This window comes from Phasianus colchicus, chromosome 6 (assembly GCF_987193195.1).
Source record: "Phasianus colchicus chromosome 6, bPhaCol1.hap1.1, whole genome shotgun sequence".
NCBI classification, from domain to species: Eukaryota; Metazoa; Chordata; class Aves; order Galliformes; family Phasianidae; genus Phasianus; species Phasianus colchicus.
The window spans coordinates 4900618-4912821 of NC_143441.1; the positions used below are offsets into that span (position 1 = coordinate 4900618).

General features: G+C 48.1%; 1 protein-coding gene and 1 pseudogene across 1 annotated transcript; both read right to left on the reverse strand.

Moving 5' to 3' along the window:
• Positions 1–1893: 1893 nt before the first annotated feature.
• LOC149917382 (nucleoporin NUP42 pseudogene) lies at positions 1894–2454 on the reverse strand (annotated as a pseudogene).
• Positions 2455–2680: 226 nt separating this feature from the next.
• LOC149917383 (uncharacterized) lies at positions 2681–7442 on the reverse strand. The gene is made up of 4 exons (XM_090142235.1): positions 4767–7442; positions 4291–4385; positions 3884–3960; positions 2681–3181 (listed from the first exon to the last, which is right to left on the reverse strand). The coding sequence occupies exons 1-4, from the start codon at positions 7388–7390 to the stop codon at positions 3074–3076; spliced, it is 2904 nt and encodes a 967-aa protein (XP_089998361.1). The 5' UTR covers positions 7391–7442; the 3' UTR covers positions 2681–3073.
• Between the last annotated feature and the right edge of the window lie 4762 nt (positions 7443–12204).

Sequence of the window (12204 nt, forward strand, 5' to 3'; positions counted from 1 at the left end):
GGAAACAAGTACGTGGTTAATGAAGTTTCTAGTCAGAAACTGTTCATACTTACAATAAACGATGTAAGTCCAGATGCTGCTACAGTATGCTGCTACATACTACTGTGCCTACTGGGACCCACACCTCGATAGATGCTCAGAGACCATCAAGCCACAAAACTCCTGCAGCGACTCAACTTCACCTTCAGTCTTAACCACAGGACTGTTACTGCCTCACTGCCCCAGCCTTCTCACTCCATCTGCTATCAGCTGCTACCCAGAGCAAATACTGCATGGATGCCGAGAATCACAAACAATAAAGGGCTGGAAGGGACCTCTGGACATCATCCAGTCCATCCTCCCTGCTAAAGCAGATTCCCTAGAGCAGGTTACACACCAAAGAGTCCAAGAAGGTCCTGAGTGTCACCAGAGGACACTCCCACCCTCTCTGGGCAGCCAGCTCCTTTGCTCTGACACCTTCAAAGAAAAGAAGTTTTCCCTCAAGTTCAGATGGAGCCACCCGTGTTCCAGTTTGTAGCACATCTTGCCCCTTGTCCTGTTGCTGGGCAACACTGAAGGAGCCTGGCCCACCCATCTGACTCCCACCCTTAAGATATTTACAAGCGTTGATAAGATCCCCTCTCCGTCTCCTCCAGGCTGAGTAGTCCCAGGTCTTTCAGCCTTTCCTCATAAGGCAGGTGCTCCATTCCCCTAATCACCGGTCCCAAGACAGACCCCTGGGGGACTCTGCTCATTACTGGCCTCCTCCTGGACATGGAGACATTGACGACCACCCTCTGTCTGTGGCCTTTCAACCAGTTTCTTATCCATCGAGTGGTCCACCCATCAACTTCACATCCCTCCAATTTGGAGGTACGGATGTGGTGGGGGACCATGTCAAAGGACGAAAATTCGCTGGGAGGAATGGTGATGGCAAAAGTTGAAATATGGGGAGGTGTGGCAGGTTGATTAAATCAGCTTGCCATGAACTCACGATAGTAAGCATTATGTGCTCACCATGCTGGAGGTAACCACTGGGTGCCTTGAAACATATGCAGTACTCCATGCTACAACCCAAAACACCATATTGGGTCTGGAGAAACAAGTCCTGTGGCAACATGGCACCCCAGAAAGAATTGGGTCAGATGGCGGGACACATTTTGAAAATTCCCTTGCAAACACTTGGGCCAAAGATCTTGGCATCGAGTGGACTTATCATATTCCCTTGCATGCACCAACTTCTGGTAAAATCAAACAGTACAGTGGGTTGTTGAAAACTATGTGGAAGGCAATGGGGGGTGGAACGTTTAAGCAGTGGGAGAAGCATTTGGCAGAAGCCACCTGGTTGGCCAGTACACAAGGATCTATGAGCCTAGACTGTTGTAGTGGAAAGCTGATACCACAAGGTATCTTACTGTGAAGACTGTATGGGAACTGCTGAATCACGGCCTGAACCTCTGATTGACCACTTGAGGTGAGCAATGGGTCAGTGCTGGGAGCACAAGGGAAGGCAATTCACCTGTGCTGCAGGAAGGGATGGAGCTTGGTCCCATTTAAGAGCTGACTACCAGTGGGGAAGGAAGGATCTCTTTCTGGAGATACCTCCTTTTGGAGTTTTCCAGTGAGCCCAGGGCAAGGGTAAGCCCTTTATTATTCTTTTTGGTGTAATAACCTGCTTAACCAAACTCTCTTGTAGATTTCTTAATTATAACACCTGTATAATCGTTGATTATACAGAAGACTGAAGAGATTAAATGAAAACGTAAGTCAGAAGAAAGCATTCCAACTCATTGCTCCATCACAATGTTGTTTATTGGAAGAATCACAGAATAACAACTAAGACATGTAACTTCAGAATTATCTTAAATCCTTATCATGTAAATGGCCTGAAGGTGGTGGTTTCAGAGGGACCCTTCATGGATTGAACTTTTTGGCTTTAATCTTCTTCGACCCTTTGGCTGTTAATTCACTCCTCGGTGTATTTAACTGTCCTGGTCTGATATCGTTTGGGAATGCAGAAGGCGCGGACGTGATGTTGTGTCCAGAGGCACCGGCAGTCTGTGCAGCGGAAGCACTGCTTGCACCCGAGTGAGAAGTTCCTGTCGCTGCCTGGGGAGTTCCAGCAGCTGTCAGCGGAGCGGTGCTGGAAGAGTTTGCAGCAGCAGAACGTTCAGGGCCGGGAAGACCAGAAGTTCCAGAACCACTGGTCGTTGCAGAAGCGTTAAGTGAGAAGGGGGCTGCAGATGGAGCTGAAGAGGCGCCAGTCCCAACGGGATGGGGAACGCTGTGGGAGGACGTCACCCCGAGTGCAGGAGGACTGGAGGCAGCAGCAGAGCTCCCCACAGCTGCAGCGCTTCCAGATGGGATGCTGGGATTTGCGTTCGAGGACGAACCGGCAGCACCACTGCTGCTGCTCTCTGGAAAGCCTGCAGTGAGGAAATGGGTCAGAACGCTCAGAATGGGTACACCTGCCATACTGAAACACTGCTGCATTTCAGTACTGCAGAAGAACACTTATCAACGCCTGTTTAATGGCTGGTTCTTTATGTAGAAACTTACTTGGGGACCCAGTGCTTGGGGCTTGCTGTCCTCCCGATCCAAGAGAAGGCAATGGCTGAGTGACCGCATTCTTGCTCCGAGACAGCTGAAAAAGTTCCAAATACATCCATGAGAACTACATTCCAACACAGGCAAGTATCTTTCAATGCACACTTAAAGCAAAAACCTATGTGTGCCACCCAGCTGAACATAACTCTGAGGAACTTAATCAAACGCTGGCCACAAGCAGTTGCAGCTTTAAACAAAACGCTCTCAGGCTGTCTGCAAGCACCCTAGAAGCAGAAATCTGCTGAGTGACGGGCAAAAAGTAATTGCAATCCCCAAATCCTCTTGGAGCTCTCATTCTCTTCTCACTTGTTCTGGTTTGTTGCATGACTCTATCTGTATCACTGCTATGGCTCAGTCTGCTCTCTGAGCGAGGAACAATCATTGCCTGTGCTGAAGCCTGAACCCTGAGCTCTGTCTAAATGTGAATCCTAAGAAAAACCTTCACTCAAGATTTAAGAGAAAAGCAAATATCAGGAACAGAAATATTTTACCTTTTCTTAACACTTACCTTCGGCGCTTTTTTCGAGGCATTTGAAGCCTTCAGCTCCTGCAGCCTGCTTCTCCATTCTCGCATGTGCTGACTGAAAGTATTTATCTAAATGTGGGAAGACACAAACATACTTTTAAGAGGCATTTCTTTTGGGTTTTTCTTTTTGTCTTTTTCTTTCTTTCTTTCTTTCTTTCTTTCTCTTTTTCTTTCTTTCTTTCTTTCTTTCTTTCTTTCTTTCTTTCTTTCTTTCTTTCTTTCTTTTTCTTTCTTTCTTTCTTTCTTTCTTTCTTTCTTCCATTCTTTCTTTCTTTCTTTCTTTTTTTTTTTTTTTTTTGTTTTGTTTTGTTTTGTTTTAAAGAGGGAACAAGAGTGATCTGACCTACGGAAAGGAAATTTCAGACTGGGCAATTCAGGTTTTGCCCACTTTATGAACAGAAACTCATGCTTTGGATAATACGTTTTGTACCTGCATAATTGGTGAGGCCTGTGTCATGCAGTTATCAGAAAGAAGAAGGGAGAATCATAGACCTGTTTGAGTCAGAAGGCACTGTAAAGCCATCTGACCCAACTGCCCCGCAATGAACAGGGGCACCTACAGCCAGGTCAGGTTGCTCAGTTACGGCAAAACCTTCAGGCCAGCAGCTCCTGTTGTTTTCTACTCAGTGCACAGAAAACTGAACGTATGAGGGCATTCTTACGTTCCCCTCGAGTTTGGTATTCGCTGAGTCAAGAGCGGCCACCTGAAGAGCAGTACCCACTCCTAGCCTGAAGCGTCCACACCAAAGGTCAGCTGTTTGAAATACTTACATAGTATCCAGTGTTCTCTCGTGCAGTGCGGTAGTAATACCCCAGGCGTATCTCCTCAGGGGAGAACTCTGGAAAGCCTGCAGGGAGGCAACCAATCAGCATGCTCCAAAGGAAATACAACAAAAATACAAAATTGCCCTCTAGAGTTACACAAGAAACTGCCCTTGCTACACCATCTGGGACAAGCCAGGTCTACTTGGAGACACAAAAAGGACTCCTGGTGCAACTTCGGGGGTGCAAAACCACCAAGGAAATACCGTAATCCAATATCCCAGCCCGTTGCATCGCAAGGCAAGTCTTCACCTTGCAAGTGCTTCCATTGAGGCATAGCAGTGTGGACAAGTATAGAAATGCAGTCTAAACAATAGCAGCACTCTGCACTCAGCAAGGCTAAAAATGGTACCGACCTAAGACATTAGGCTTGCCCGTCACAGGAGAGTAACACGAAAACATCCACTGTCCAGAAGATTCCCAGCTTGCCATGTCTTTCGCTACACAGTCACTAGAAAACAGAACAGAACAGTCAGAAGCCAAACGGCGAAAAGCAAAGTCAAACTCAAACAGCCAAAGCCATCCCCATTAATTCCAAAGGACGCTGCTCAGAGGGAACAACTGAAGAATACTACAATTATCTGTGAAAGACACAACAGTCACTCTGCTGGACGCACAGATGTCCCAACAAAGCGTTTTACCGTATCATCGAACCGCAAGTAAATCACATCAGGTCTGTAAGAGAAACAAAACCCCAGTGCTTTCTATGGTTCCCCCCACACGTCCCAGCTTCCATCCTCCAGAACATGTCCTCTCCGTTATCCAGAGGAAGCCAGTAAGCACTTAAGCAGCTCCTTGCGAGCGCTTCCCAGGGGACAGGGTCATCACTTACGAAACTCTCCGCTGTCCATCTCTGTGGCCATCACCCGGGTCTGCACTGCTTAACGCAGAGCGCGCCTTCTGTTTCTGCGTGGAGACTGTGCTTTTCTTGCCTGCTGGTCCAATACCAGAGGCACCAGAGGGTCCTGCTCCATCATGGCTGCCACCTGATGTGCTCTTTGTAAGCACAGGAGGCTGGATAACGGCTGCGGGAGCGCCCCGTTCTCCTGCAGCTCCTCCCTTGCGCTGGAGCAAGTCTGGCTGGAGAAGGTTTATCTTTCTCAGGGCAGGAGCAACACGTCCTCCTCCATCACCTCCTGTGTGCTCGATCACGGGTGGCTGACTAAGGTTTATGTTTCCCTGAGTAGCAGCATTTGATTCTTCTACAGCTCCTCCTGTGTGCTGGATCACGGATGGCTGGCTAAGATTTGTGTCTATCTCAGATGCAGCATTTGATCCTTCTACAGCCCCTTCCGTGTGCTGGATCACCGGAGGCTGGCTAAGATTTGTGTCTGTCTGGGTAGCAGCATTTGATCTTCCTACAGCTCCTTCCTTGTGCTGGATCACTGGAGGCTGACTAAGATTTGTGTCTGTCTGGGTAGCAGCATCTGATCTTCCTACAGCTCCTTCCTTGTGCTGGATCACTGGAGGCTGGCTAAGATTTGTGTCTGTCTGGGTTGCAACACCCAATCCTCCTCCAGCTCCACCCTTCTGCTGGAGTACTCGTGGCTGGCTAAGGTTTTCATTTATCTGGCTAATGGCACCCAATCTCCCTACAGCTCCTCTCTTGTCCTGGATCACGAGTAGCTGGCTAAGCTTTGTATTTGTTTGATTACCGTCTCCCAATCCTGCTACAGCTGCTCCCGTATGTGGGAGCACAGGTCGCTGGCTAAGATTTGTATTTGTCTGACCAGTGGCTCCCCATCCTCCTACAGCTCCTCCCATCTGCTGGATGATGGGGGGCTGGCTAGAGTTTGTGTTTGTATGGGTAGTGGTACCCCATCCTCCTACAGCTCCTCCCGTCTGCTGATGCACAGGTGGCAGGCTAAGATTAGTATTTGTCTGACCAGTGGCTCCCCATCCTCCTACAGCTCCTCTTTTGTAGTTGAATATGTCTCCTCGCTTGTACTTAAACAGGGCTGGCCGCATAATGTGTGTGTTTCTGAAGGTAGCAGCACCCCATCCTCCTACAGCTCCTCCCATCTGCTGGATCATGGGGGGCTGGCCAGAGATTGTGTTTGCCTGGGTGCTGGTACCCCATCCTCCTACAGCTCCTCCCGTCTGCTGGATCATGGGGGGCTGGCTAAGGTTTGTATTTGTCTGACTAGTGGATCCTGATGCTCCTACAGCTCTTCCCGTGTGCTGGAGCACAGGTGGATGGCCATGGTTTGCATTTGTCTGAGAGTTGGCTCCCCATCCTCCTACAGCTCCTCCCATCTGCTGGATCCTGGGGGGCTGGCTAGAGTTTGTGTTTGTATGGGTAGTGGTACCCCATCCTGCTACAGATCCTCCCATCTGCTGATGCACAGGTGGTTGACTAAGATTTGTATTTGTCTGAGCAATGGCTCCCCATCCTCCTACAGCTCCTCCCGTCTGCTGGATCATGGGGGGCCGTTTAGGGATTGTGTTTGTCTGTGTGCTGGTACCCCATCCTCCTACAGCTCGTCTCTTGTAGTAGAACATGGCTCCTCTCTTGTTTTTTAGCAAGGATTGCCGCACAATGTATGTGTTTCTCGCAGAAGCAGCACCCCATCCTCCTACAGCTCCTCCCATCTGCTGGATCATGGGGGGCTGGCTAGCAATTGTGGTTGTCTGGGTATTGGCAACCCATCCTCCTACAGCTCCTCCCATCTGCTGGATCATGGGGGGCTGGCTTGCAATTGTGGTTGTCTGGGTAGTGGCACCCCATCCTCCTACAGCTCCTCCCATCTGCTGGATCATGGGGGGCTGGCTAGCAATTGTGGTTGTCTGCGTAGTGGCAACCCATCCTCCTACAGCTCCTCTCTTGTACTTGAACATGGCTCCTCTCTTGTTTTTTAACAAGGATTGCCGCATAATGTATGTGTTTCTCGCGGAAGCTGCACCCCATCCTCCTACAGCTCCTCCCATCTGCTGGATCATGGGGGGCTGGCTAGCAATTGTGGTTGTCTGGTTAGTGGCAACCCATCCTCCTACAGCTCCTCCCATCTGCTGGATCATGGGGGGCTGTCTAGCAATTGTGGTTCTCTGGGTAGTGGCAACCCATCCTCCCACAGCTCCTCTCTTGTACTTGAACATGGCTCCTCTCTTGTTTTTTAACAAGGATTGCCGCATAATGTATGTCTTTCTCGCGGAAGCTGCAACCCATCCTCCTACAGCTCCTCCCATCTGCTGGATCATGGGGGGCTGTCTAGCAATTGTGGTTGTCTGGTTAGTGGCAACCCATCCTCCTACAGCTCCTCCCATCTGCTGGATCATGGGGGGCTGTCTAGCAATTGTGGTTCTCTGGGTAGTGGCAACCCATCCTCCTACAGCTCCTCTCTTGTAGTAGAACATGGCTCCTCTCTTGTTTTTTAACAAGGATTGCCGCATAATGTATGTGTTTCTCGCGGAAGCTGCACCCCATCCTCCTACAGCTCCTCCCATCTGCTGGATCATGGGGGGCTGGCTAGCAATTGTGGTTGTGTGGGTAGTGGCAACCCATCCTCCTACAGCTCCTCCCATCTGCTGGATCATGGGGGGCTGGCTAGCAATTGTGGTTGTCTGGGTAGTGGCAACCCATCCTCCTACAGCTCCTCTCTTGTACTTGAACATGGCTCCTCTCTTGTTTTTTAACAAGGATTGCCGCATAATGTATGTGTTTCTCGCGGAAGCTGCAACCCATCCTCCTACAGCTCCTCCCATCTGCTGGATCATGGGTGGCTGTCTAGCAATTGCGGTTTTCTGCGTAGTGGCAACCCATCCTCCTACAGCTCCTCTCTTGTAGTAGAACATGGCTCCTCTCTTCTTTTTTAACAAGGATTGCCGCATAATGTATGTGTTTCTCGCGGAAGCTGCACCCCATCCTCCTACAGCTCCTCCCATCTGCTGGATCATGGGGGGCTGGCTAGCAATTGTGGTTGTCTGGTTAGTAGCAACCCATCCTCCTACAGCTCCTCCCATCTGCTGGATCATGGGGGGCTGGCTAGCAATTGTGGTTGTCTGGTTAGTGGCAACCCATCCTCCTACAGCTCCTCTCTTGTACTTGAACATGGCTCCTCTCTTGTTTTTTAACAAGGATTGCCGCATAATGTATGTCTTTCTCGCGGAAGCTGCAACCCATCCTCCTACAGCTCCTCCCATCTGCTGGATCGTGGGGGGCTGGCTAGCAATTGTGGTTGTCTGGTTAGTGGCAACCCATCCTCCTACAGCTCCTCCCATCTGCTGGATCATGGGGGGCTGTCTAGCAATTGCGGTTCTCTGGGTAGTGGCAACCCATCCTCCTACAGCTCCTCTCTTGTACTTGAACATGGCTCCTCTCTTGTTTTTTAACAAGGATTGCCGCACAATGTATGTGTTTCTCGCAGAAGCAGCACCCCATCCTCCTACAGCTCCTCCCATCTGCTGGATCATGGGGGGCTGTCTAGCAATTGTGGTTCTCTGGGTAGTGGCAACCCATCCTCCTACAACTCCTCTCTTGCACTTGAACACAGCTCCCCTCTTGTAGTTGAACGTGGCTCCTCTCTTGTTTTTTAACAAGGATCGCCACATAATGTATGTGTTTCTTGCGGAAGCTGCACCCCATCCTCCTACAGCTCCTCCCATCTGCTGGATCATGGGGGGCTGGCTAGCAATTGTGGTTGTCTGGTTAGTAGCAACCCATCCTCCTACAGCTCCTCCCATCTGCTGGATCATGGGGGGCTGGCTAGCAATTGTGGTTGTCTGGTTATTAGCAACCCATCCTCCTACAGCTCCCCTCTTGTAGTAGAACATGGCTCCTCTCTTGTTTTTTAACAAGGATTGCCGCATAATGTATGTTTTTCTCGCGGAAGCTGCACCCCATCCTCCTACAGCTCCTCCCATCTGCTGGATCATGGGGGGCTGGCTAGCAATTGTGGTTGTCTGGGTAGTAGCAACCCATCCTCCTACAGCTCCTCCCATCTGCTGGATCATGGGGGGCTGGCTACTGACTGTGTTTGTCTGGGTGCTGTTACCCTGTCTTCCTCCATGTCGTCTCAAGCGCTGGAGCACGGATGCCCGGGCAGCGTTTGCGTATCTCTGGGTAGCGGCACGCCGTCGTGCTGCGGCTCCTCTGATGGGACCTGCTAACGAAGAGGAAGGGACGCTAAGCATTGCAGACGGCACGCGATTCGCACAGCGCCGCCCGAGGCAGCAAGAAGTGGGAACAAAAAACATACTTGGGTAGGGGCGCCCCCAGCGGCCGCTGGCACGCACATTCTGGCGCCTGTCGGTGAAGTGGCAGCGACCCCGAAGGGCGGGCTGCGAAGCGGGCATGGCTGCACTGCCTGCCGGCATCAACCACCACCTGCAACTGACAGCCGCCAGGTGACGTCAACCCCCTCAGTGACATCATCCCCTCAGTGTTCCAAATGCCTGCGGGAGCAAAGTGCTCGGTCCTTGTATTTCTGGACTTGTTAATTTTTTCGAGCGGATCTTGCTCCGCAGACATCACTCACCTCATCTCCTGATTCATCTTCTCAGGAGGCTTTGGGTAACAGAACTGCACCCAAAGCACTGTGTTACTGGCTGCTTTAGTGGGTCGTGTATGTCCTTCACTGCTTTTTTCCTTGCCACTTTGACTTGAAGGACTGAAGATGACTTGTTAGTCCTTAGTATAAGAAAACCATTACCAAAATTAACATGTAGAACTATATTAACAGATAATCATCATCCAGCTACTCATCTGGAAAATTGAACTCGTTGTATTTTCTCACTTCAGAGAAATCCTAAGTACAAATGCATCAGTTTTACAAGTACCTTAAATATCAAAGTGATAATGAGCGTTGGAAGTTAATTGCATAGTCAATTAGCTTCTAGTTCAGTAAGTCACCTTACTGGCGGTGGACTGTTGGCAGCCAAAGAGCCAAAGCAGTTCCTAGCCATACTTGAAAACTTGCACTTTGCCAGCTGGGTCTTGCCTGGAACTTGCCACTGATTTACTCCTAAGATACAGAAACGTAATGTAGAATGCTGAACTTAGGTAGAGTTTATTCCAGCAATCCCCAGAAATCCTCGATGACTTTCTCTTCTTTTTACACTTTTATTTGCTTTTTATTTAAAACAAAACAAAACAAAACAAAACAAAACAAAAGCCTAAGGAAAAAAATGGAGAGGCTTTTTTTTTTTCTTGTCTTCTTTTAAGAATCCTTCCTGCAGTATAGACTTGGGAGAAGTTGCAGTTGTACCGCACAGTTCTCTGATAAATTGAAAGGAAGGTGTCTACATTTTTATGTTCACAATTTCCTAAATCTTCTGTAATTAACATATGGTAATGAAACGCTTTCTGGTAATGCAGTGTCTGTGTTCTCCACTCCATGTTGCTGTGACTACTGAAAAGTGTATGTCAAAATCAGGAAGGAAGAAGAGCATCTGTAAATATTGCCACGGGCACTGACATTGAGATTTGCTGGAGTATGCAAAAGCAGCTGAATTCCACCAGTTCAGAAGCAGATTGTTTATCAGACACCTAGTTTGAAGTCCAGTGACTCTGCAAATCATCTGTGTGCGTCTCGAAAAACAGGGAAAGAAATGGGTTACACCAACCTTTTCTCTGCAGATTAGAGCAACTATGAGGTTTAACAGAACTACTCGTGTTGTATTCACAGAGCAAACGAGAATCAATTAACCAAGAGCAAAAACGATCTCAGGGAATAAGAACAGCAATATTAATATTATTTATTCAGTGCATCCTGTGGAACCGTGTTGAGTTTTCTGGACTGGGAGTGAATAAGAAAATTCATTGCATGGTTGCAGTAGATGCCTGGAGAAGAACCAATCGTTTTCCATCCTGATGCTGCCAAGAGGACTAATTCAGTAAGTGGAAAGCTACGAGAGACTGACTTAGAGTAACTCTCCCAGACTGAGACATAAGTCAGGACAAGATAAATGTGGTGATGTCACCATCTGCATTACCTCATGGTAGCACATGGCAAGCCAGATTTGATACCCATTGCCATTCCTGGCCATTTAATGCCACCTTGTAAAATCCAAAATTCTCCTTTGAACTCTCACTCTCGTCCAAGATGAGTCACAGTACCCCAGATCATCATAAATCACTCAGGCACTGATGTGATATAATTCCAGTTTTACTATACTATCAGATCTTGCGTGGACAGCCAGCAACGTTTCTGAGGTGCATCTATTCTGATGTCTCCAAACCTGATTTAGATGAGGTAAAAAGTGGAATACACGTAGAAGCTGGGAGAGGAAACCAAGAGTGATCTTTAACACCAATGCTGAGAGACAGAAAGCAGCTTTGTGTGAAGGAGGAACATTGTCTCTTTGGGGGGATATGGACCTCCATTCCACAGTGCTTGGTCACACAACCAAAGGAAAATGGTCAAGGAAAATCAAGATGATTTCATGTTTCACAGGTGAAATTGTGACACTGGAGATGTAACGGAGAGAGCCTGGCATCCTGAAAACTTGTGGCTCTAATCTAGTATCAGAAAAACAATGAAATGGAGAAATGCACATGAAAGGCTAGTTACACAGCTTCCTTGCAGCTGTAAAGAATCTGCCTTTGATGCAGAATGAAAACTTTTCCCCCTGAAAAGGTAAAGCTGTGCTCTCACATGGCTTGGGCTGCAGGAGAAAATGTGGCTTTGGAGAGCTGACATTAATCTTGGTGGACTGGCTGTAGTCTTGGAGAACTCACAGTAATCCTGATGTGCAAGACAGCTGGATTGCATTTGCCTTCTACATACATGGGCAAGGAATTATGCAGGGAAAGATAGATATGGATATAGATCTAGACATAGATACAGATACAGGTAGGGAAAATTCATTCATTCAAACCCCATCAGCAAATATAAAGCTTTCAAGAGAAAGTATTTTTGTCATCTTTTTTTTTTTTTTTTCTTTTTTTAATGCACAGAAATGCATATCAACATGTTATCTGGAGGAAAACACATCATTTTCAGCTGATCTATATTTCTAAATAGCCACCTGGAATTTTTCCAGACTTTTCTGACCTCTTACCAAAGGGCAATTTAACGTTGTGGCTGCACAACTAACCTGTCTGCAGACAGACAGATGCAGAAAACAGCTGCTGTGCTCTGGTGCACTAAGCAGTAAGAACACATGGAATTACTAAAGGCTGCGATGTGGATATGGACATATTTTAGCAGCTCAGCCTATTTCTGCACACATTAATGCACACCAAGAGGAAAACAAACAAACAAACAAACCTGACAGCGTTCAACTGAGGCTCACAGTACAAAATTCAAAATGTAGATGAAACTTGCACGTAG